Consider the following 25,480-nt stretch of genomic DNA (forward strand, 5'->3'; position numbering starts at 1 on the left):
CATGTTATCTTATGAACAGCAATTCAGCCCAGGTGGCAAGAAAGCTAGGAAGGAGTGGTTCAAATCATTCAAAGAAACTCTGCTTTAATGAACTCATTATAAATGAGGATTGGAAATTTCTTTTGCAGTTTGCAAGATTCTGTATTTATCCCAGGATTAGCATTAAAGATACTTTACTGAAGTCTGTGTAGTTCTTCCTTGATCTTGACTAACTATGTAGGGCTTGACATTAACTAAACATAATATGCTAAGATTTATCTAGCATTGGGAAGATATGATTCCTTTGAAAATAAAATATGAACATAAAAGTGTCTGGGGAGGATATGGGTAATTATAAAAAGTGTGATTTTTATCTGTGTTGAAATTGCATGTTTTCTTGGCTCATTTATACGTAATGCTTTTCGTGTGTGTCACGTGATCCCTTTTTGAATTAAGCTTTTTGTATTTCCAGTTTTGTTTCTGTGCAGTTTTCCTGGCTGATAAATTTGTGCCTCTGAATTACTGTCTAGTTCAAGTATATTCCATAATATGTGTTGTTTTCTCCAGATCTGTGGCTTTATCATTTGGTCTCTGAGATGCTTCTGCTTTTTTCTCATTTAATTTTTGGGCAGATTCAGCTAATATGAATTCTACAGTTAGCTAGTGTTTTTCATGGCCTAAGCTTATTCTTGTCATTTTTTTTCAGGATCTAGGAGTGACCAAAGTGGGTCACATAAAGAGGATATTACATGGGATCAAGGAACTGAGCAAGAATATTCCTGTCACCGAGGCTTAACTGCTGTTTTTGGAGCCTGTTTCTACCATTCCCCCTGATCAATGCACAGTTGAATGCTGACAGCGCACTAAGCTCAGAGTATTGTCCCTGTGGAACAGCCAAATAGTATCAGTGTTCAGAGCTCATATCCAGCTTTTCATGGTGCTACTGTTCTGATGTGGCATAGAGTGCAATCTACTCAAGTCAGACCTTGCATTCAGAGTTGGTTTTACTTGGCTTCCTCAATCCTAATGTTCGTACTTTTACTCAAACTTGGATACTCTTGATGCGAAGCATCCCCCTCTGATTCCCTTCAGCCAAGATCGGTAAACCAGCCTGTGGATCCACAACTTTTGAGGGAGAGTTAAGTCACTGAAGTCAATGTTAAGGACTTTATGATCTGAGAATTGTGACAGATATTAAGAGTCATGAAAACACTTGTTTTTCAAGCATGCACAATGATAAAATTAGATATTGAGAAGGAAAAAAAGGCATTTGTAAGTCTACTATTTAGGAAAACTTTAAAAAAATTAATTCACAGATTCTATTATACAGTTAATACCTAGCCTTTGTAATTAACTACCATAGGACTTAAATTAGGAAGAGATTCTTTTATCGTGTGTTTTCCTGGCAGTCTTTCTTGGTGCCAGAAATGCATATAACTACCTGTCTAAATCTGCCTTATTCTTTTCTGGTTCTGCTGTGTAATACTCATGGATGCTAATATTTTTGCTTAAAACATAAGTTCCTGGAGAAACATGGAACAGTGTTCCAAGACAGCAGAATATGCTGATTCTTAATAGTATTGTTGTTCAGTGCATATTCACCAGTTAATTCTCCAGGTTTTTTTTTAAATACTTGCTATGATTCTAATGAAAACATGTCACAATCAAGTAGAAAATAGCACTTTATCATTGGTGATAGATGTATGGAAATCTCTTCCATTTCCTGGTGAACACCTCAGGGAGTAAAACAACATATTTTCGGGAAAAAATGCAGTAAAAAGGGATGAATTCTAAACTTTAACCGTGGAAGAATTGTAGCGCTTGCTATGCGTTTCTCTTAGAAATCATGTGAAATCAGGGATGCTTGACTAAATTGATCTTATCCTGAAGAGAGTAACTTTCTTCTACTCTTTTGAATCAGCCTGGCATTTTTTTTATTTTTAATCTATGCTGAAGTTGGGAGTCATCACTCTTTAAAGATATGCATTTGCAAAAAGTTCTGTCATAATCTGAGTTCTTATAAGAAATTCGCTTTTTAAACTTGCGTTACACTTTCAACACATCCCAGGGTATTAATTGGTAAGGATAGTTTGCTATCTTGGCCTCTTTTTTGTTGACTTAGATACTTAAATCAAATGCCTTTCTGCAAAGTGAAAGTCCTAAATCCCAAATGTCATGAACAATACAGCTCCATCAGGCTGGCAAAATGTGCTGTCAACCAAGTTACATGGTATTTGGGGTGTCTAATAAAGTATTGTTTATTTTAAACTTTTTTTTCTTCTAAGGAAGGAAAGAAATCTTGTTTAAAATGCCATGATATACTACAGCTTTCATCCTGGCAATTTAAAGCTTCTACTTTTATTCCATTTTTTATTTTATAAAAAAGCATAAGGTGTTCTGTTTTGAGGGCAAATATACACTGTTGGATTCCTCAAGCTAATGTTTTTTGGCACCTCACTGAAGTGTTACCCACTAACATTTGTATTGGTCCATTAAATTTCAGAGGACATCTGTGGAATGTAAGTAAAAGGATTTATCCCAGAAAGTGCCAATCTTTTGAGAATAAGAGATTGTATTTTAATAATATGCAATCTGAAAAAAATTAATATTTCAATTGTGAGTAAAATCTCCTGTACTCACCACCACCAACAACAAATTTAATTGATTAGTCATCTGACCATATTAAAAAAAAACTATAAATTCAATAAAGAAAAAAACAGTAGGACATATTTATAATAAATCATCACCCCTGCAGTCAGCCCCAATCTGTTCTAGGTAGTCTGTCCTCTTTGAAATAGCCTTTGATATAAAAATTGTAGTCTTGGTAGTGATATGCAGGCTCGTTCCCTGCAAGAAGTAAGAGTTTCTCCTGGGTATCCCAGTATTTTTTAGTTTTTAAATAAGGATCTAAATAAACAGTCCTTTCTGCAGAATATAGTTTGCAATCAAACCCCTGTACTCACCAAAAGTTGTTCCAGAAAGTCGACAGTGTTTAACAGCAAGATTTTAAGGACATAGCAAAGGCTGCAGATGGAAGAATTTTCCCTGCCCGTAGTTCTACTTATCAGAGGTATTCCACTGACAGGGAGAGTTAACTGGATACAATCTATTTGTTTTTGCTTTAATCTGGTTACTTTTTTGCTCCTGAAATACCACGTTTGAGTTCATTGCAGATGTCTGGCAACTACAGCAGTGTGCAGCACGCTCCCATGCCTGGTTACTTCAGAAATAAATCCTTTTCCCTATATGTGCATAGGATTGCAGCCTGTACTGTTTATTATGTTTAAGTCTAGTGAAATTATTCACACTTTTGGCCAATGGTTGCTCAAGAAGTACAAATCCCACTAGATTTTACATCTCTGATAGGAACTAAAAAGGCACTTGTTGCTGGTTGTCCCTTGAAAACCTCTAACACCTATATTATTTTAAAATTATTTCTGAGTAGTATTTAAAAGTGAATATAGTATGACTGGTAAATTAAAGACTGTTTACACAAAACTTGTATCTTAACAGATATTTGTGATGTAAAAAGAAGAAAGTTGTTTTTATAAGTCATTGATGTGTGTGTTGTTAACAGTGATAACTGTTCTTCAGGGGAATTATAATTATTCCAGTGATCAGACAAAAGCATAGGGAAACATTTAAGTCCTGTACAGTCTTGGGAAGAAGGTATTGTGCCTTAAGAATACAACATGCTATTTATTATTTAATTTATACTGTCACTACCGTGAAAGCATCTCTTGTATGTACATATTTTGCAGTTGATTGTTGTAATATAATGTTCTTGTATATAAAGACAATCTGTTTCTGTTCTTGCTGTAAAGAATTGGTTTGTTGTTAACAGTCATCAGAGAAACAGTATTTAATGTGCCTTGCCAGTAGTGAAAGAAATGCAAATGTATTAAGATGATACAAGGATCCTGGCAGTACAACTATAATTGAATATAATGTATAATATTGTATAATGCCCAGAGGTTTATGGGCAGAGATAGAACCTGGACGGAAAGAAAGAAAAATGCCTGAAACCATAGTTCTAGTGCTTAATACATTGTACTTAATAACATATGCATAACTATAAGCAAAGAACTTGGAAGCATTTTATTAGATGTGTATCTGTTTTCCATCTAAGAAGCTGAGGGCATGTTTATCCTTAAAATGCCACATAAAGTAGATTAGCTTAAGGTTGGTAAATGTAATTTTGTAATTTGATTTATTACTGAGAATAAAGACTACACAAAGTATTTTAAAAATAGAACAAAAAACAAACAAACAGAAAAGTGTATGTTTGGTCTTAAGGAGAATAGTAAAGATCCATATTCAGTGTTTGTATCCACAGGCAAGGGGTAGTTTATTAGAGAGAGAAAAAAGTTAATATAACCAGTCTTGTTCATTGTTTATAGCCAAGTTACGGTGAATTTTACTGTTAAAACGGGGATTTGAAGTCAGACCAGTGGCATGATTTTCTGGGTCTGACAATTGCAGTTGCAGCTTTTCACACATTTTCCTAGGCAGCAGTTCTCAGTACTTTTTTTCCTATGGAGAAAGCGGTCTTTTACTCTTCTTTTTCAGATGCAACAGCTCAAATTAGAAGAGGAAAAAATATTTCAAGAAATCCTGAATTGGATACTTTAGAGAATCACATTTTGGATTTTGGTTTACACAGTCCCAGCCATCCTAGCAACCATACTTTGTTTAGAGATGCCTTACTGAATGTTCTCCACTCTAAAAGCTGAGGGGAAAAAAAGCTGTACTACAATACCAAATTCCCATCCTTAATCATTATAATACAGTATATGAGATTATCACAAGTGATTTTTCTAAGTCTCCAACGCCAAATGCCTGATAAATAAAACCTGGCTTCTCTCTTGTAGCTAAAAAAAAATTAAGATACATCGTTGATAACATCAAGACTTGTGAGGTATACCTCACCAAATACTTACCTGCATTGAGATTCACATTCACCTATTCTAGCTATTCAGCTTTTTTTTTTTAAAGTTCTGCTAATCATACATAATGTGATTTGTTCATTTTGGATGTAGTATGATATATAATCTAAAAAATCAGTTTAGGAGTTACTATTGACATGCTAAGCCGTAATTTAACAAACTGTCTTAGCATGTTTGGATTCATGCAACTTGAGCCAAAACCAAACCACGTGGTCTATTGTGAGAAATAAGCTAATAAACAAGCTCCTATTCTTACAGGCAGTGATGCCACTTCCTAGCTCATGGTTGGAAAATAGTCATATAATCAAACTTGGATTTCTGAATGTTGCAAGACACCCATCACTGCATCATTTTGACTAGCACAATCACATTCTTGGTTTCATAATCTACCTGGAAGAAGAGGAGGAAATAGGCCAAAGAGCTGAGCTTATTAGCTTGGAGTTGTTTCATTGATTCCAGTTCATATTCTTGAACTTCCTGAGACACTTAATGGGACATAGCTCCTGAGGCCTAGCGTATCTAATAACATCTGCTTTCAGGATTCCAATATTTTCACCTGGATAAGCCAATGTGCTATACTTCAATGCTTATTTGAGTTTGTCCTTTATCATATAATGGCTGACACAAATTGTTCACTGGTTAAGGATCAGTGATATAATCTAGCAAGGGATCCTGGTCCCTCACATAACTAAGGCTTTCATTCCGGCCAGAAAAGACTCTGTCTAAGGCATTGGGTTACAGATTCTTGATTGTGGAAAGAAAGCCTGCTGATTTAATTACAGTGGATTGCATCAAGTATTCCCCTTATTTCTGTATTTAAAACAAAAAGGATATTTCTGGAAAAATCCTGGTGGTGAATGTGCATCTCAAGCACTGAAAGCTTTCAGAAGTTGCAGGGATTACTCAGTGTTCAATTTCCTTGGAAGGCTATACTGGCTGTTTAGTTATATATGTATTCAGTGGGTTTACAGCATTGTCTACTGGATTCCTGTCCCAACAGACTGCTAGAAAAGAGTAGTTTTATGCAGACAGCACAGCTAAGCTAGCTTACTCTCCTTGGCCTCTTGTCATAAAATCATGAATCATCATCTATTCAGATAATTTTAAGGACATGTGGGGCAAGATCTAGCCAAATGAGCTATTAAAATAGAATCACAGCTATCAACTGCCTTTTTGCCTCAACATTTACAGTAAGGGTTGTATTTACAGAAATACTTTGCTATTAAAGACATTGACTAACTGACTTGATGGCATGGAATCAATCAAGCACATTGATAGATTTTCTCCATGATGGCTTGTATCTAACCTGGTCCTTGACGTCTTGCAGTGCTGCACCCATTACCACTGTATTAAGCATTACAGACCAAAAAGAGACCTGCAACAATAATTTGTAATTACTGTAATTCGTTTCCCAAGTCTCCTTACAGTTTTCTCATCCTGCTGGCTGACATTTGTTTTTCATAACCACAGAACCGTTGTTTTCTTATCTTTACATGATCTCAGGCTGGGATTATGAATTAAAATAATTGCATCACAGTAATAGATGGCAACGCTAAATGCCAAATCTGATTGTCTGGGTGGGCTGTCATTCAAACTAAGGCCAGGGCTTTCTGAATTATTCGTGTAAATATTCCTGCTCAGGGAGGGACAGAGTTCTTGAAAAAAGGAATGTTTGAAAGGAAGGATGGACACCTTGGATATATTGCTAATGAGGCAGTGATAGCAATAGTAGTGGTGATAACAGAAATACCAGTCAAATACTGGATGGAAAAAAAGGCAGAAGAGACAGAGAAGAGACAATGATAGGTATATCACTGACACCAGCAACCACACCACTAATTGAAAACCATGAATAGAAAAAAGAATACCCTGGAACCACTAAGAAAGCCTTTAACAGCAAGCAAATGCCATGGCAAATCTGTCCTGCTGGAAATGTTGAGTAAGCGATCATGACAACTGGGAGATATGGGTCAGACAGATGTGGCAAAGTATTTTGAGAGCAATAAGAGTGCTAAGAAGAATGAAGACAAAGCAATCTGTTAAGTAGCCTTTCCCAAACGAGTGCCTTCTTGATCAGCATTTCTCAACCTCAGCAACTTTAAAATGTGTGGATTTCAGTTCCCAGAATTCCACAGGCAGCCCCATGAAACAGTCTTCATATTAAACAAATCGTACTCCTATAAGCAAACCATGCCCATATTTTACCATTTCTCTAATGACACTATGTACACCTGCAGCCTTAGCATTTGTTAACTTTTGAACAGTGTTAACTACTTCTTTTTCATCCTTTTTTTTTCTTTCTTGGACACTACTCATTACTCAGCAGCAGCATGGCAACATAAAGCCACAAAAAAGGCTGGAGGGATGCAGGCATGATATGACCCGCTCATAGTTTCCCCTGAAAAGGCTGGAGGGATGCAGGCATGATATGACCCGCTCATAGTTTCCCCTGTTACCTTGGTCCCAAGCCTTGGGAGGTGGGTGGAGTAAGGAGGAGCCTGACTAGTTCCACTGACTTGCATTGATAACTTGCTGGAATAGATGGGGTAGCCAGGTTTATTTTCATACTGGACGTGACCAAAGGGTACTTGCAATTGTCACTGAAAGAGATAGGGAGGAGTCAGCCTTCATCACATACCATGGATTTGAATTTAACATGCCCCACATGGGCGGACTTGTCCAAAGGGAACTTGAACACATGGAAGAGATGTTCCATTCTAGTGCCACAGGGAGGCTGGATGAACTGTATAGGACAAGAAATGTCAAATTGGCTTGAATCAAGTAGCCTACTTGTTTAAAGTCACAAAAGTAAAAAAAAAAAAAAGTGCTAATGCTAATTAAAATCTAACCAAAAGTATGTGGAGGCAAGAGATAGCCTCTTGCAGAGAAAGTTGATGAAATTCTGGGAACTGTAGTGCCGACAAATCTGCTGTTAGGTTAAGATGACTGCTTTGTGGGGCCAGGATGTCACTGGAAAACTCAGGAAATCAGTGTAAGGAGCAAACAACTATAGCTCTCTGGTGCTCTCTTGTGGTCACCTCAACTTGAAATTGCTTGGTGGGAAATCTTAAGGATTTTGGAGGGTCCCAGCTATAAAATTAGAAGGTGTTACTCAAAAGACTCTGTACACTATCCTGTTTCTTTCCTTAGCATAACTATTAAGGGGGGGGGACCTTAAAGAAGCAATGGAACTCAAGTGAGGGCAACAAATGAAAGATAGTGACAACTCATACTATCACAAGTGTAAAGTTGTATAGTTTCGTGAAGGACCTTGATTCATTTCTCAAATATCCAGTTTTTAGGCTAGATATATTTTTTGTAAAGAAATAAAGCTGAAACAGAGTTGAATTTATAGAAAACTAGCATTTATCTAATTAGCCATTGCTTACCTAGCAATGATTAGAGAAGAAAATCAGAAAGAAAAACACATGTTAAAAAGCAAATCATTCCTGATTTTCTTTTCTAAATGTAGAATCCCAGAGGAGCAGTTTTTGTTTAACTGAAAGGAAGGTTGCTAGAGGGTATCTCCTGAGTAAATATTTGAGGTTATGGATTAACTAATGTCCTTTGCATTCAATGGCGGAAGAGTAGACTACTCTGATTCAGCCAGTGAGATCAGTAAGTCCTTTTTTTGTTGTTCAGATATTTGGTTTAAAATTCTAAATAATATTTTTACCTAAATCAAATGCAAATAAAAGGGATAAGAAATTTAAAAGATAATTAGGGAAAGCTTGTAAAAGAATTGACAATACATTTAGTTTAGTTCCCAGTTATCTTGTGGGGTATTTTTGTTTGTTTTTTTATTTGGGAATCGCTCAACCACATGAATGCAATGACTAAATTTTGAACAGGAATGAAAAAGAAAAAACCCTTAAACTGAATGTGGTACTGTCAAATAAACAGAAAGTTGCCAGTTAGTTAATTAGATAAAGAGATAGAAGTGGTGGTTGGGAAGACGTTACTTCCAAGGCCAACATACGGTATAAAACTTAAGAGTCATATTAAACTATGCAGCAAACTTTGTATGCCCTACTCTAAGGATCAAGTATCCGCCTGTGCTTTCTTAAATATATAATCTTGAAAATATGCAAAAGCATGCATTTCTCTAAAACAATCCTTTTTGGTTATTCTCATAGTTGTGCAACCTGTTGTGCAATGGGGAGAATCATTCCTCTTCTGGTGTTTTTAGCTGCCTTCATATTGCTTAGTGGATATGAAACCTCAGGTATGTCATCCTTTCCAATATCAAGTATTGTCAGATAAACATTATATCCTGCCAGCCATCGCACTGTCTCTAAGCATAATTGACAGAATACAACATCACTTGCATTCTGTAGCTTGGAAAAATTATTTTTCCAGTAATTCCTGGTTACACCCTAGAGATATAGCTCATATGTTACCATCACCTTGACGTGAAAGCAGGCATGTGCAGAATTACACAATTTATTGCATTTTGAAGAAATATGTGCTGCAGCATAAGACCTCACATTCATCAACATAATTTGGATTTTGCAGAGTAACACTAGGAGCAATAATTATAATCTATATTGGCTTAATTATTCTACCCCAAAGCATGTGTTTTTTCTCATTTTAAAAATTATTTCTCATATCATGAAAAATTATGTGACAAACACCAATATGTTTCTGAAACTTGTAAGATAAAAATACTATAAATGCTCCATACAGATTCTCCCCATTCCCAAGTGTTTTACAGCAGCCAAGAAGCAAATCATGTCCTGAAGATCCAAAAGCGGGCAAATACTTTCTTGGAAGAATTAAAGGCAGGTTCCTTGGAAAGAGAATGTATAGAAGAACAGTGTGATTTTGAGGAAGCCAGTGAAATATTTGAAACCATGGAAAAAACTGTAAGTTGTTTTGAAAGATTGGGAAACAGAGTCAAACTTCATTATCCAGTTGAAATCTAAAGAGCAGAAAGAAACATCCTAGCTTGGTAAATCTGACCCAGGAGCTGGCCCAAGATGTTGTCTATTCCAAGCAGTTGGTGGGACTACTCTTTAGTGGTTCCGGACTGCACACTACCAAGTTATCATTCCTAATATTTGCCATCAAACACTTAGACGGATTATTTGGTTGGTAGCTTCTCCTGGGCTTCAGTGGTTATCAGTAGAACTTGACCCAAATTGGAGGATTTATAGCATATCCAACTTGGTCAACTTTTATTATTTGTAATGCCCACTGTGTTGGCAATTGAATTTATGTTAAAACAATAGCATCACTGCTTCACCAAATATTGGAAACATTTGGTCCACATTTTCATTGTGCTGGACAGAATGGATAAATGATTGTGAATAATTGTTCATTCTATTATTATCAGACTGAGGAACATGATTTTTTTATCTGCAAAAAAGGTGTTGCAACATAATATGGCTAGTTATAGAAAAGAATCTTAGGGTTTTAACTTAAATTTTATTTCTTTTCAGCTAAATTTCTGGGCAAAATATCATGGTAAGTAAAGATGTATTGAGTAGTGCTAGTGACCATTTTTGTATCTTCTCCCCTCTTCATAATGTGTTCTCATTAGTTGTGTACCATTAGTTGATACTATGTGCTCTATTTTATGCTATTGAGAGAAGTAACTCTCCCTTTCCAGGGGAAGAACAGGCTTCAACTCAATTCCAGCAAAACTGAGTAGCTGTGGGTTTTAGGTCCCCCTCATATCACGACAAGAAATTTTCCGTCCTTGCCTGGTGGCAGGGGTTGTGCTCCCCAACTCAGTGCCAATCATACCCATTCCTGGACTGGGAAGCCTTGCTTACTGTCATTCATGACTTAGTCACCTCCTGGCTGGATTACTGCAATTCACTGTACATGGGGCTGCCCTAAAGACCATCCAGAAATTGCAATTGGTCCAGAATGCAGCAGCACAGGTAGTTATGGGTGTACCTTGGTATGCCCTGTAACACCATACTCTGCGAGCTGCATTGCCTCCCAGTAGGCTTCCAGGTGTAGTACTGGTTATCACCTATAAAGCCCTACAAAACCAGGTTATACCTCTTCCCAATGGTATGTGCCCATTCCACTCATTCTAATAGAGTAGACATACTTCAGGTCCCTTCTCTGATGTAACCCAGGAGGCATGACTTTTCTGTTGCAGTGTCTGTCCTCCGGAATGACCTTCCCCCTGACATATCCATCTCCCCACTGGGGGAGATGGGCAGTGATAAAAATGTAATAAAATAAATAAATAAATATGTTTGGCCCCAACCTTCCTGACCTTTAGAAAGGCTTTAAAACCTGGCAGTTTCCTCAGCCATACAGATAAGGGGAGTCTCTCTGGAGAGGGTAATAACTGTGAGCTCCTGATCTCCTAGTAAGGGTTCTTTTTATTTTAATTGAATTCTTGGTGTGCTAGTTTTTGTTATTGTAAGCCACCCTGAGTCACACTGGTTGAGTTAAATAGCCATATAAATTTGTTAACTTTCTTAAATAAATAAATAAATAAATCAAACTCACTATTTGGCTACATTGGAATGAAACTTAATTGGTTTTTTATTGCTATAGCCCTGTAGCCCATAGCAAATATAGTGTTAAACTCATAACTAGTCTAAATTAACTCAGATAATGCAAACAAAAAGACAGGATATGCCATTCATGCTGTTAATGTGACAGTCAACTAGTCCAAATGCTCCTTTGATTAGGGCTAGTATATCTGGGCTGCAGAAATCAAGACTACCACCAGAAGATAGAAAAGAACTAAAGATTTCTCTGTTTGCTGCCATTTAGTGGTTGTCTAGATATTTTGCCTGCCACATATGGTAGGCCTGTTTTTAATTCCTCAACTTGCTGAATATACCAAAATCAATTGAGTGCCAAGCAGTAACACTAATTAATAAATCTGAATTTGCAGAGTGAAGTTATAGTCTTGCAAAGCATACAAATAAAAGTAGTATGATCAAAAATACAGAAATTGATTTTTCATCCCATTACAGTTCAGCCACATACATATACCAGCTGAATTTATCTTACTCAAGAAAAAATGAGCAGATAAGTATTTCACAGGTCTCTATCATTTAGCTTCCCTGGAAGAAAAAACCAAACTCTTTTTCCCTCCAAGCTTCTCCTTGAATAGTGATTCTACTTGGAGAGGGATAGTTAACACCACTTAACCACTTTCTGTGGTTTGTGCTAGAAAGTTGGGGGGTGAACTAAAGGTTACTGGTAGCATCCTGAGTAATCAGAAAAAAGAAAAAAAAAAGAAATTCCCACTAGTTTAACAAGAGCAACAACTATTTTATTCCTCCTCCCATGCCCCCTGGTTGAAATGTAGAAATATTGGAATAGCCAGAAATAGATTTTATTGGAAGGACTGTGAGCTTCATTGATTTCTGATCCACAAGCTTGACACCTACTCATCTCTAATACAGACAGTGGACATGAAATGAAGAACATAGAAATGTATATACCCCTATCTGCCTAAACAAATACGTGTATTTTACTGTAATCTTGAAATGGGATTAAATTTCAAACAAGTTTCTGCTTCTCTTTTTGCTAATATTTTCTGAACCCCATCTACTCAAAAGAAATGAATCATAACAAAGGAAAGAACTTCTGTAGTTGAGAGAAAGAGGAACTGCATTTCGAACATCCACTTATGAGTTGGAGTAGAAGGGGAGAGGTCCAGGTTCAAGTCCATCCTTAGCCACAGAAACTCACCAGGTGACTTGGGGCCAGTCATTACCTCTCAGCCAAGTTACTTACAGGGTTATTGTTGTGGGGGTAAAATGAAAGGTGATATCCATTTAAGGTGTCTTGAGCTCTTGGAATAAAAATAGAATAGAGATCTAGCAAATAAACAGACAAATAAATAAATGTTAGGTAATCCTGCAAAGATCTGTACAATCTGGGTTTTCTAATGTAATTTTTTTTTTAAAGATGGAGATATGTGTGATTCCAGCCCATGTTTCAATGGACTCTGTCAGGATGGCATTGGGCGATTTGACTGCATATGTAACAAAGGCTGGGAGGGACGACTGTGCCAAAATGGTAATGCTGTTCTTGATAGTCAGGTTTACTATCGCTGATATTATACCATGGGTCCCCTTATCTTGTCTCAAACAACTCCAATTGATTATTTACAGCTACTGAATGTGCATATTGTTGGCATTTCCAAATGCAAGCCTTGCTACCAAATCCCCAAGCAGCAAGATTTAGTTGCTATCAGTAAATATATGGGGTGGTAATATAGTACAAGCCCTCAATCATGGTATGTTTAGCTTAATGAAAATAAGACTGAGGGGAGACACGATAGCAGTCTTGCAATACTTGAAGGGCTGCCACAGTGAAGAGGGCATCAATTTATTCTCCATAGCACCTGAGGGTAGGACAAGAAGCAATGGGTGGAAGCTCATCAGAGGGAGATCCAACCTGGAAATAAGGAGGAATTTCCTGACAATGAGATATATTAAGCAGTGGAACAGCTTGCCTCCCGGAGTTGTGGGTGCTCCATCACTGGAGGTTTTCAAGAAAAGATTGGACAACCATTTCTCCAAGATGGTATGAGGATTCCTGCCTTGGGCAGGGGGTTGGACTAGAAGACCTCCAAGGTCCCTTCCAACCCTAATTCTATGATTCTATTCTATGACCTTTAAAGTCACATTGGCTTGAATTGAGCACAGAGATCAAGGCAGTTGAGCTTCACTTAACGAATGCAGAGGAAAGTAAAAGATTCATGCTGATATATAGGGGATTGCTAGTCATTTTCATGTGTGTGTGTATGTACATTTCAGATATATGTGACAAATGTAGCCTATTCATTCTATAAGACCTATAGGACTTTCCATTACTGTACAAATGGAAACAGTTTTGATTTTAAATGCTGGATTTTATACATTTTTATATATCTTTTACAAAGATATTCTCTATATACATGTATGGATTTAGACTGTCAATCATATATACTTCAGTAAAACATTTGTGCCTGTGCCACCAAGCAAAGACACTGACCACACATGGCCAGAGATTCTTGAGTTAATCATGGCACAACCTTTTATTGGCTTCAACTAACAGTAGCTTTGGAGTAACGAAGGAGAGGGATCCAGTCATTCAGGAAGGCTGCCTAGTATTTGTAGGGCCTTCTTAGATCTCCTATTACCTAGTGTGTGCAAGAGCCTTCATTACTTTATATCCCTACTTTCCTTATAGGGATCTCCTATTTTGGATAGCAAGACCCCAACATCTCTCTCCCCTTTGAAGTGATCTGGTTCCATGCCTCAGTGCTTTCCAGACTACAAAATTTATAAAGGATATGTGATGTTTGGTTGTTTTTCACTATTAATTTTCCAGTCATTACTGAATCTTATAAATGAAAGAATTTGTTATGAACAAGGTACCTCCTGCTCTAATTGCCAATTGTCCAAGTGACTTCACAGCCCTGATTACTGTTGTCCACATTGATAAGCTTTGTACAGTATAAACAAGTCATTGTGTAACTGAGGCAGCATAGATGGGAAATAGCCAGCGTCATGTGTGCAGCCAAATAAATCCTGAGGAGACAAATTAGAAAGAGAGAACTTGCTCCCTTTACCAGAAGGCCCATTCCTAGGAGCTGAGCAAAGTTTCCCCTTGACCAGAAGACTTGACTAAAGCTTCCTGCTCTGGATACTATCTTGCTCAGTTACCTCATTTCCTTTGGACAATGCAAACCGAGGTCTCCAGAAAAGCCAGGACCAAGCACAGCATCAGAATTGCTTGGAACTACATGACAAATATGATATAAACCATAGTCAGATGTGTTGCACTCAGCTGTCCTAGCTGTCCTGCTAAGCTTTTTTAGCTTGGAATGAAAAGAACTACCAATTTAAGCAGTTCATTGCAGGCAGATATTTGAGCAACAGAAAGCAAAGAAGCATAATGTCCAATGATCATTCCTAAAAAGGTTCACTTTGCACTTTGTAGCTTTATAGGAAAAAGACACACAACATTAATTGATCCATAATAATTAACTGACCCTTCCTTAATAAGATCATCTCATTCCACGGTATTTTTTGCTGCCCAGAGGTCATCTACACTAACTGCTCCATTGCCAATGGTGGCTGTGAACATTTCTGCCACGAGGGTGAACGGAACAATGAGCAGTACCGTTACTGCAGCTGTGCCTTGGACTACCGCCTGATGGATAACCATACCTCTTGTGCACCTGCAGGTAAAGAGATGATCAGGCAAACATACATTTATGTCAATATTCTTTAAAGTGTCTTACATTTTGCAGTGTGATTTTTGAAAATTATCATTCTTTTGTTGCTTGGAAAAGAATAGCCGTGAAAATATTATTCAGTACACTATAGAAATTGTTGTTGTTTATTCGTTTAGTCGCTTCTGACTCTTCGTGACTTCATGGACCAGCCCACGCCAGAGCTTCCTGTTGGTCGTCAACACCCCCAGCTCCCCCAGGGACGAGTCCATCACCTCTAGAATATCATCCATCCACCTTGCCCTTGGTCGGCCCCTCTTCCTTTTGCCCTCCACTCTCCCTAGCATCAACATCTTCTCCAGGGTGTCCTGTCTTCTCATTATGTGGCCAAAGTATTTCAGTTTTGCCTTTAATATCGTTCCCTCAAGTGAGCAGTCTGGCTTTATTTCCTGGAGGATGGACTGGTTTGATCTTCTTGCAGTCCAAGGCACCCTCAGAATTTTCCTCCAACACCACAGTTCCAAAGCATCAATCTTCCTTCTCTCAGCCTTCCTTATGGTCCAGCTCTCGCAGCCATATGTTACTACGGGGAACACCATTGCTTTAACTATGCGGACCTTTGTTGTCAGTGGGATGTCTCTGCTCTTAACTATTTTATTGAGATTTGTCATTGCTCTTCTCCCAAGGATTAAGCGTCTTCTGATTTCCTGACTGCAGTCAGCATCTGCAGTAATCTTCGCACCTAGAAATACAAAGTCTTTCACTGCTTCTACATTTTCTCCCTCTATTTGCCAGTTATCAATCAAGCTGGTTGCCATAATCTTGGTTTTTCTGAGGTTTAGCTGCAAGCCAGCTTTTGCACTTCCTTCTTTCACCTTCATCATAAGGCTCCTCAGTTCCTCTTCGCTTTCAGCCATCAAAGTGATATCATCTGCATATCTGAGATTGTTAATGTTTTTTCCAGCGATTTTAACTCCAGCCTTGGATTCCTCAAGCCCAGCATGTCGCATGATGTGTTCTGCATACAAGTTGAATAGGTAGGGTGAGAGCATACAGCCCTGCCGTACTCCTTTCCCAATCTTAAACCAGTCCGTTGTTCCGTGGTCTGTTCTTACTGTTGCTATTTGGTCGTTATACAGATTCTTCAGGAGGCAGACAGGATTACTTGGTATCCCCATACCACTAAGAACTTGCCACAATTTGTTATGGTCCACACAGTCAAAGGCTTTAGAATAGTCAATAAAACAGAAATAGATGTTTTTCTGAAACTCCCTGGCTTTTTCCATTATCCAGCGGATATTGGCAATTTGGTCCCTAGTTCCTCTGCCTTTTCTAAACCCAGCTTGTACATCTGGCAATTCTCGCTCCATGAGTTGCTGAAGTCTACCTTGCAGGATCTTGAGCATTACCTTACTGGCATGTGAAATGAGTGCCACTGTTCGATAGTTTGAACATTCTTTAGTGTTTCCCTTTTTTGGTATGGGGATATAAGTTGATTTTTTCCAATCTGATGGCCATTCTTGTGTTTTCCAAATTTGCTGGCATATAGCATGCATTACCTTGACAGCATCATCTTGCAAGATTTTGAACAGTTCAGCTGGGATGCCATCGTCTCCTGCTGCCTTGTTATTAGCAATGCTTCTTAAGGCCCATTCAACCTCACTCTTCAGGATGTCTGGCTCTAGCTCACTGACCACACTGTCAAAGCTATCCTCGATATTGTTATCCTTCCTATACAGGTCTTCCGTATATTCTTGCCACCTTTTCTTGATCTCTTCTTCTTCTGTTAGGTCCTTGCCATCTTTGTTTTTGATCATACCCATTTTGGCCTGGAATTTACCTCAGATGGTTCTAATTTTCTGGAAGAGGTCTCTTGTCCTTCCTATACTATTGTCTTCTTCCACTTCCACGCATTGCTTATTTAAAAATAATTCCTTATCTTTTCTGGCTAACCTCTGGAATTTTGCATTTAATTGGGCATATCTCCCCCTATCACTGTTGCCTTTTGCTTTCCTTCTTTTTTGGGCTACTTCTAGTGTCTCAGCAGACAGCCATTTTGCCTTCTTGGTTTTCTCTTTCTTTGGGATGTATTTTGTTGCCACCTCTTGAACAATGTTGCGGACTTCTGTCCATAGTTCTTCTGGGACCCTATCTACTAAGTCCAGTCCCTTAAATGTGTTCTTCACCTCCACTGCATATTCCTTAGGAATATCAGTGAGCTCATATCTAGCTGATCTGTGGGTCTTCCCTAATCTCTTTAGTCTGAACCTAAATTGTGCAAGAAGAAGTTCATGATCTGAACTACAGTCAGCTCCGGGTCTTGTTTTTACCGACTGTATAGATGTCCGCCACCTTTGGCTGCAAAGGATGTAGTCAATCTGGTTTCGGTGTTGTCCATCTGGGGAAGTCCATGTATAAAGCCGTCTCTTAGGTTGCTGGAAGAGAGTGTTTGTTATGCACATTGAGTTGTCTTGGCAAAATTCTATCAGCCTATGTCCTGCTTCGTTTTGTTCACCCAGGCCATGCTTACCTGTAATTCCAGGTAAATGACACCTGGAATTACAGGTAATTCCTGCCCACCTTAGCATTCCAGTCTCCCGTGATGAAAATAACATCTCTTTTAGGTGTGTTGTCTAGTAGGTGCTGCAGATCCTCATAGAACTGCTCTACTTCAGCTTCTTCAGCATTTGTGGTTGGGGTGTATATTTGGATCACTGTGATGTTAGATGGCTTGCCCGGAATTCGAATTGAGATTATTCTATTGTTTTTTGGATTGTATCCAAGCACTGCTTTAGCCACTTTACTATTAATTATGAAGGCTACTCCATTTCTTCTGTGGTCCTCTTGTCCACAGTAGTAGATCTGGTGGTCATTTGATGTGAAGTGGCCCATTCCAGTCCATTGCAGTTCACTGACGCCCAGAATGTCTATCTTTAATCTTGACATCTCACAAATAACCACATCCAATTTGCCCTGGCTCATAGATCTTACATTCCAGGTTCCAATGGTGTGTTGATCCTTAGAACATCGGATTCACCGTTCACCACCAGCACTGTCGGCCACTAGCCGTCCTTTCGGCTTTGAGCTAGCTGCGTCATCACGTCTGGGGCTAGTTGAACTCATCCTCTGTTCCTCCCCAGTAGCATTTTGACCATCTTCTGACATGGGGGTCTCATCTTCCGATGGTATACCGACATATCTCTGGTTGTACTGATCCATTCAGTTTTCACGGCAAGAATACTGGGGTGGGTTGCCATTACCTTCCCCAGGGATTGCATTTAGTCTGACCTCTCTGTCATGACCTTCCCGTCTTGGGTGGCCCTTCACGGTTTAGCTCATGGCATCATTGAGGTGCTCAAGCTCCAGCACCACGACAAGGTAATGATCCTTTGCTGAAGACTATAGAAATACTGCTGTTCATTTTATTGAGGGAAAAGCATTATATACTGTTTCTGTGAGTCACCCTCGTTCAAAGAAAACAGTATTTAGGCTCACTGAAAATCACATAATGAAGTTCTTTCCAGAATACCAGCTGGCTGTTTCCCCAAGACTTTGCAATGCATGTTAAAAAGTTGGAATTCTGCTGAAAAAAAGTGCAGAAAGCCCTAACTCTGAGTCCATATCACAGTGTGTGATGAAAACTTGCAAAGAGCAACGTCCATGCTCAATTTTCCTATGTCCGAAGTCTAGTGACTTAATGTCCTGCCAACTGAGCTGCCATAAATTGTGAGTTAACAAAATTCCCTACACCCTTATCTGTAAAAAGAAAATAACCTTCTGGTGTTTTCTTCCATGATCCATTGTATATTTTATTTAAAGTTGTTTTTATCTTGATTTTCTACTATAAAACATTAAAAAAGAGAACCTGTTATGTGGACTAGTAAGAAATACAAAATGGATGCTCAGCCAGACAGGATACTTGCATAAAGAAGCCTCAAGGCCTGAGTTGTGCTCCTGGCAGGGTGACAATGCAGGGTGTGCATTCCAGGGGTGTGTGGGTGTAGTGAGTTTTGTATTTGGGGTTTTATTTTTGTAAGCCACCCAGAGTCACTGTGAGTGAGTTGGGCAGCCATATAAATAATTTAAATAAATAAATAAATAAATTTCAGGGGTCTTCCAAATGGGTATGACTGTGACTGCTGGTCACTGAAGTGGAGGGGTGGGAAGTGTGTGGAGTAAAGAAGGTCAGTTCTAGGTGCTGCATATGCAAACACCAGGGCTTTGGAAGTTCCATGAGTAAGACATAAATTTTTATTGGGATGGGGGTATATTGCAATGAATCAAATACCTTTGAAATTCCACTGATTTCAGTAATGGTTAAGATGCAATCCTAAATACACTTACTATGGAGTACGTTCCTTTAAGAAGAGGAGGATTTAATTCCAAGTAAACATGGATAAAATAGCACTCTTCAATCTGAATCAGGCAATCTTTTCCAACCTAGTGCCTCCCAAATATGCTGGGATTACTAGAATTCTCAGAGCCAACATAGTGGACAGCCCAGTTAGGGAAACCTGAAAGAAGACATTCAAAGAAGGTTCAATGTGACATTTACTCAATGAATTACACAAAATAAAGTGGCAAAATTCTGTAACATATCACTTCATACTTGGGGCAGGAAAACATTTTTGAACCCCACATTGAAAATAAAATAAAGCTTTCCACCTGGCATATTGTTGGGAAAAAAAGATTTTGTTATGAGCGTCTCAGAACCTGAGAAACTGGATAATGGTTTCCCAAACATTACTAGCTCAGAACATCATACACATAACTCCATCACTGGAAAAACTATTAGACACTTCCCTGTGGCTAAACAAGAGACTTAGGAAGCCTGTACCCTAGCAAACTTAGGGATAAAGAGAGTTCTGAAGTAAAAGCGTCCAGATTTCTCTACCTAACACCTTTCAATAAATCTGATTTAAAAAGACTTTGTGTTTTCTGTTGCTAAGAGCTTGATAATAAGCAAATTATTCAAGGGATCAGACTCAGATATTTAGTCTGTTCTGCACTTTATATTGATACAGTCAAAATTCTGCCACTTCATTTTGAACAAGATGTCCACTTTCTTTAAACTGTGTCTTTGATTTTAATACATGTATTGGCCACTGAATGTCATTGGTACTACAAAGAAGTAGATTAAGTTTGTGTATGTGTGTTTTTACATGTATTTCACAAAAGTGCAAGTAGTCATGAAAAAATGCTTAACTTTCTTTATAAAAGTCAAAATAATTGGGGAAAAATTTCCTACTGTTTGAGATGAGAAATTGGGAAGACAGCTTGCAGGGTTTATAGAAAATAAGTTAGAAAGAAACAAAATACAAACTAGTTGTAAAATTTTGACTGAATACTGGGATGATTACTAAGGGATCATACTGGTATTTCAAACCTCTTTTCCTTCCTTTTTTCACAGTGGAGTATTCCTGTGGGAGAGTTGTAGAATCCAAATCAAAGATTGCAAAAATAATTGGGGGTAAACCTGGAAAAAAAGGAGACAGCCCTTGGCAAGTATGTAGTGATAAAATCTTCAGCTTGTATTAGCTTTGGTCTTTCTATCACATGGACATCTGTTTTATCCCATGTGTTGGCTTGTAAATCCTTTTTATTTCAAACTTTACAACATCAAATACTGTTCGCTATATTTTCTAGATAACTGCCATCATGCCAAAGCAGAGAAGGCTGTTGAATATACCAGGCTGCAGATCTTCTAGTATCTAGGAAACATACTTAAGAATGGGAAGTTGGTTTAAGGGCTACAAAGAGGAAGGGGATGACCTATATCACATATATGAGTAGGGCTGAGTTTTCATTTTTTGCCTGTGATATGCCTATTTTAGGACTTACAATTTAGTTTCCCACTTCAGAATGGTAGGAAACTATGCTGTAACTTTGCAGCAACCATAGTCAGAGGGGTTGCTGAAGGCCAACGTCTACAAAAAGAGGATTAGGAGCTAATGCATTTTATCATGGACACTAGTTACTACAACCATTGAAGGAGACCTGATTTTTCCAAGTTGCAATGTTAAATCCCTAACCTAATGTTGAAGAGCACACAGTAAGTGGCCAGCCCGTCATACCATCTTCACTCACGCTAGTGCCCCGTAGATGTCTGGGAATGGAACTCTCAGAACTCTCAGCCAAGTATTCTGGGAGACGTAGTCCTAGCCTAAAGAAAGGACATAAACGGGGCAATGCAGAAGCACTTGTCATTAAAAGTTATGGCTGACAGCACTGTGAATCCTCACCTGCAACCTCGTTCTGGAGCGGCTTCAAGATTGTAAGGAATTTTCAGAGCAGATGACAAAATTTCAGCCTGAGCTGCCCCCAAATTAATAATTCCATTTGGAAGTTATTGTAATATAAAATATCCCAACAGTTTGCTGAGCACAAAAATGGCAATTTCAATACCGATTGGGAAGATAAGTACAGCATCACAAGAAATTTAAATTTACGCAGTTCCTGTAGCATTCCTTCTAATATTTTCCATTCAGAATATCCTGACCAGCAAAACATCCCAGGGCTGTTGCCATTTGACCTAACAATTTGCCAAAATCAGATACTTTGATCACCAGCAGAGTAATATATGGCACAGGCAAGTGAACAGATTCAGCAGCTTCTTCCTCCTTTCCTTTGCAGGTTATGCTGAGCAATAGTGCAGGTGAATTTAAGTGCGGTGGTGTTCTCATTCATCCCGCCTGGGTACTGACAGCTGCTCACTGTGTGGTGGACGAACAGAGAATCAAACTGACCCTCGGTAAGGAAAATCGTAACTCCTGTATTCTTTTTTAATGTGAGGTGTGTCAGTAAGTATCTTCTCCACTGTATAATGCAGTCTTTCTCAACCTCAGCAACTCTTAAGATGCGTGGACTTCAACTCCCAGAATTCCATGCTGGCTGGGGAATTCTGGGGGTTTAAGTTCATGCATCTTAAAGTTGTTGAGGTTGAGAAGCACTGTATTATGCACATTTTTGCAGAGATTGCTGAATTCCTAACTCTGGCTAGATACAGCCAACATGTGTAACTCTTCTCCTGATGAAATGGACAAGCCATCATAAGAAGCAGGTTGGCATGAGTTACACTGAGGGCCAGACCGAAAGAAATAACATTTGTGTAAAAGGATTCTGTGTCTGAACTGATCTTTCCAGAAATAGAATTCTTAGTATAAAGATTTTAAAATTTAAACTTTGTTGCATCCTGCCTGTGATGCAAGATCACTGACACTAACAGTCCAAGGCCAAGAACTGGCAGAAGCATTCACAGCTGACATCAGAGCTACAATTCCAGTCTCATCCAAATTTAAGAGAAACAAAAGTATCTTACTATTAGCCAGCGTTCAAAGGTAAGAAGTATGAGGTCAAGGTTTCCAGGAAGACAAAGTTTGTTCTATTGATCATCATGTTGTTTTCAGGTAGAGGCTTAAATGCTGGAAGCACCCAGCCACCAATCAGATCTGATCTGTTGGGAGAAACACCATGTTTCTGAGTAGACCATTCTGTTCAGGCTCCTAAGCACACAGCCTGCAAAATAGTTATACAAATAATATAAAGGAAAGTAATTAAACCCAAAGCATAACTACTATGCCTACTTCACTATTCCATCTGCAATTTGTTGAAACATCCTGCAGAAACAAAAATGTTGGCATATATGGTTTTAGATACACCAGGAAAAGTGGCGGAGGGGTGGCACTGGAAGAATGTGCTACATGTAGTCCTTGCTTAATGACCACAATTAGGACCAGAATTTGGTTGCTAAGCAAAACAGTCATTAAACAAATCTGACCCAATTTTACAACCTTTTTTGTGGTGGTCGTTAAATGAACCACATGGTCATTAAGGAATCATGTGGTTCCCCATTGATTTTGCTTGCCAGAAGCCAGCCAGGAAAGTAAAAATGGCCATCACATGACCACAGGACACTGTGACAGTCATAAATGTGAACCAGTTGCCAAGAGCCCAAATTGTGATCACGTGACCGTGGGGACGCTGCAATGGTCATAAGTGTGAGAATCAATTGTAAGTCAGTTTTTTCATTGCTGTCGTAAGTCCGAACCATCACTAAAGGAATGGTTGTTAAGTGAGGACTACCTGTAGTTGTTTGGCAAGTTCACTCTTTAATTCTCATTAAGGGGAAACTGCACTTTTATCCAGTTTATAAAGTTAGGGTTTTTGCTGTGACAGTAACTATATTATGCTGCATATTGAATTTATTACTTCCATATAATTGTAATTATTGTTAGCTTTTACTTGTTAATTTTGACTGTGACCAGATTGCACCACAGTGGGGGACTGGTCACAAATACTATTTTTGTTTTTCTGTTTGCCAGTCAGCAAATCTTGAGAAGCCACAGAAAAGGCAAATGAAATGATTAAAAGGTTGGAATAATTTCACTCTGAGGAAAGGAACATTGGGAGCCTTGGGGCTTAGACAGCAAATAAGCTGAGGACATGATACTGCTGTGTAAAATTACACATAATGTAATAAAATGGTTTGGGAGTTTTTCTCCCTTTCTCACAATACACTACTAGAACTTGAGGTTATTTAAGGAAGCTCAGTGGTGCAAGATAAAAGACTGATGAAGGAGGACTTGTTGACACAGCCTCTATTTAAACTATGAAATTCCTCCCACAAGGTATAATGCTGTCCGCATCAGCTTGGATGGCTTGAAAGTGGGGAGGGGAGTTTGAGAAATCATTGATGTAATCCGCTACTATGGAGACAGTCTAGCAACTAGCTCAGTGCTAGTTGTTGAGGAACACAAGGAGGAGGCTGTTTGGGGGCTTCCCAGAGGCACTGTTTGGTCACAGTAGGAAGAAAATGCTGGGTTAGATGGGAGGAATCTATTAACTGATTCACGCAGGCTTTTCTTCATTTTTTAAAATATCCAATATTCACATACTACCTGTGGCTGATATTTTGGTTTGAAAAAGTGAAATGTGTGTATTGTTGTCTTGATTCTCCTATCCTATTCAACCAGTTATAGAGTTATAGAGAAAACGAATGGTCTTGTGTCTTCCCACGTCTAGTCTGATTTTCTCTATCCAATTATGTTATGTGCATACTTCCTCCTTCTTTTCCTTTCTCCTTTGCCTCCTCTGATCTTTGGCTTTGCAAGAACAATATAGTATGCAATTTTCCTACTGCATGCAAATTCTGTAGGGATATTGGATCTGTATTATAACTGTATACAGTAGCTATTTATTCCTACTATAGTTTGGAGTTTGCTTATTCTAAAATTCAGGGGAAAAGTACAACCTTTATTAAATGTCTTTTTAAACTGTTTTGAGAAAGATAGGCTTGGCTTAGTTTCAAGGAAATAGTATCTTCTCCAATTTTTATGTTGCTTTTACAGGGAAATATCACCGACGGCGAATAGACCAAAGTGAGACAACCATCATTGCTGACAAGCTATTGCCTCATGAAAATTACTCTTCGGTCACCTCTGATAATGATATTGCAATACTGCATCTAGCCCATCCCGTTGTTGTCAATAAGTATATTGTGCCCATTTGCCTGCCTACCAAAAACCTGGCAAACCAGCACCTGATGGCAGAAGGGACCCAAACAATAGTGACAGGCTGGGGAAGCCAGAGTGAGGATAGCAAGAAGAATTTCTCCTCTGTTCTCAAGTTTATTGAAATTCCTGTAGCATCACGGAATGACTGTGTCCATGCTATGTGGAATTCTATTACAGATAACATGTTCTGTGCAGGGATACAGGGAGAAATACGAGATGCTTGTCATGGAGACAGTGGTGGTCCTATGACCGTAAAATTCAAGAACACCTGGTTCCTAGTTGGAATAGTGAGCTGGGGAGAAGGCTGTGGGGATCCTAATAATTTTGGAATCTACACTAACATCAGTTCATTTCTTGACTGGATTGGTCAGAAAATGAAATCATAAAATTACTATGCTCATAATTAATAAAAACAGAACATACAAGTGATCCTGTGCTTTGTGATACATTTCTTCAATAGTCTCACTATCTTACATATTACAGGTACTTAGAAGATATACCACAGATTCTTTGCAAAGAATGTTGGTCAAACTCACTTTGGTCACATCCAGGAAAAGTTTCCTATGACAATCCTGATCTTACAACAACCTTGGTTTTAAGAGGACAGTTGGGGACTTTCCCAGCTGTTAGGCAGACAGTTCAGTTCAAAACTTGATCAACCATGGGCATCAGGATACAAACTGGGCACTGCACTCTATTGCCCATGAGTGGCTTCTTTCTGGGTGCCATTTCCAGTTGGTACCTTGGTTTAATGAGACCCTCTGGAAGATGATGTCTGGAATGCCAGTGGAGAGAGATGAGAAGCAAACTGAACCAAGGATTGGCATATGCCCATATTTGCACCTACAGTGTGGTGATAAGGGAGGTGAAACAGACATACTTCTCCTCCCTTA

General features: G+C 38.6%; 2 protein-coding genes across 10 annotated transcripts in view; both read left to right on the forward strand.

Moving 5' to 3' along the window:
• The window catches only part of DGKD (diacylglycerol kinase delta), a 91,715-nt gene extending 87,923 nt beyond the window's left edge, over positions 1–3,792 (forward strand). For all 8 annotated transcript variants that reach the window (XM_063306909.1, XM_063306904.1, XM_063306903.1 and 5 more), the window contains one exon: positions 686–3,792. In XM_063306909.1, the coding sequence (XP_063162979.1) occupies positions 686–775 (90 nt within the window). In that variant the 3' untranslated portion in view covers positions 776–3,792. The remainder of the gene's footprint in view (positions 1–685) is intronic.
• Positions 3,793–8,439: 4,647 nt separating this feature from the next.
• PROC (protein C, inactivator of coagulation factors Va and VIIIa) lies at positions 8,440–25,016 on the forward strand. Of its 2 annotated transcripts, none has more exons than XM_063306914.1 (9): positions 8,440–8,543; positions 9,062–9,150; positions 9,612–9,790; positions 10,367–10,391; positions 12,819–12,929; positions 14,941–15,087; positions 20,486–20,580; positions 21,709–21,826; positions 24,423–25,016. In XM_063306914.1, the coding sequence occupies exons 2-9, from the start codon at positions 9,081–9,083 to the stop codon at positions 24,971–24,973; spliced, it is 1,296 nt and encodes a 431-aa protein (XP_063162984.1). In that variant the 5' UTR covers positions 8,440–8,543; positions 9,062–9,080; the 3' UTR covers positions 24,974–25,016. The 2 variants fall into 2 exon arrangements, with proteins under 2 accessions (XP_063162984.1, XP_063162985.1); XM_063306915.1 differs by having other exon boundaries at positions 9,630–9,790.
• Positions 25,017–25,480: the final 464 nt, after the last annotated feature.

Source organism: Candoia aspera, chromosome 6 (genome assembly GCF_035149785.1).
Source record: "Candoia aspera isolate rCanAsp1 chromosome 6, rCanAsp1.hap2, whole genome shotgun sequence".
Taxonomy (NCBI): domain Eukaryota; kingdom Metazoa; phylum Chordata; class Lepidosauria; order Squamata; family Boidae; genus Candoia; species Candoia aspera.

Coding starts and splice junctions, on each gene's coding strand:
- PROC (XM_063306914.1), top strand. CDS start 9,081: ATGGGGAGAATCATTCCTCTTCTGGTGTTTTTAGCTGCCTTCATATTG. Junction 10,392..12,818: donor TTTCTGGGCAAAATATCATG/GTAAGTAAAGAT, acceptor TTTTTTTTAAAG/ATGGAGATATGTGTGATTCC. Junction 12,930..14,940: donor GGGACGACTGTGCCAAAATG/GTAATGCTGTTC, acceptor TTTGCTGCCCAG/AGGTCATCTACACTAACTGC.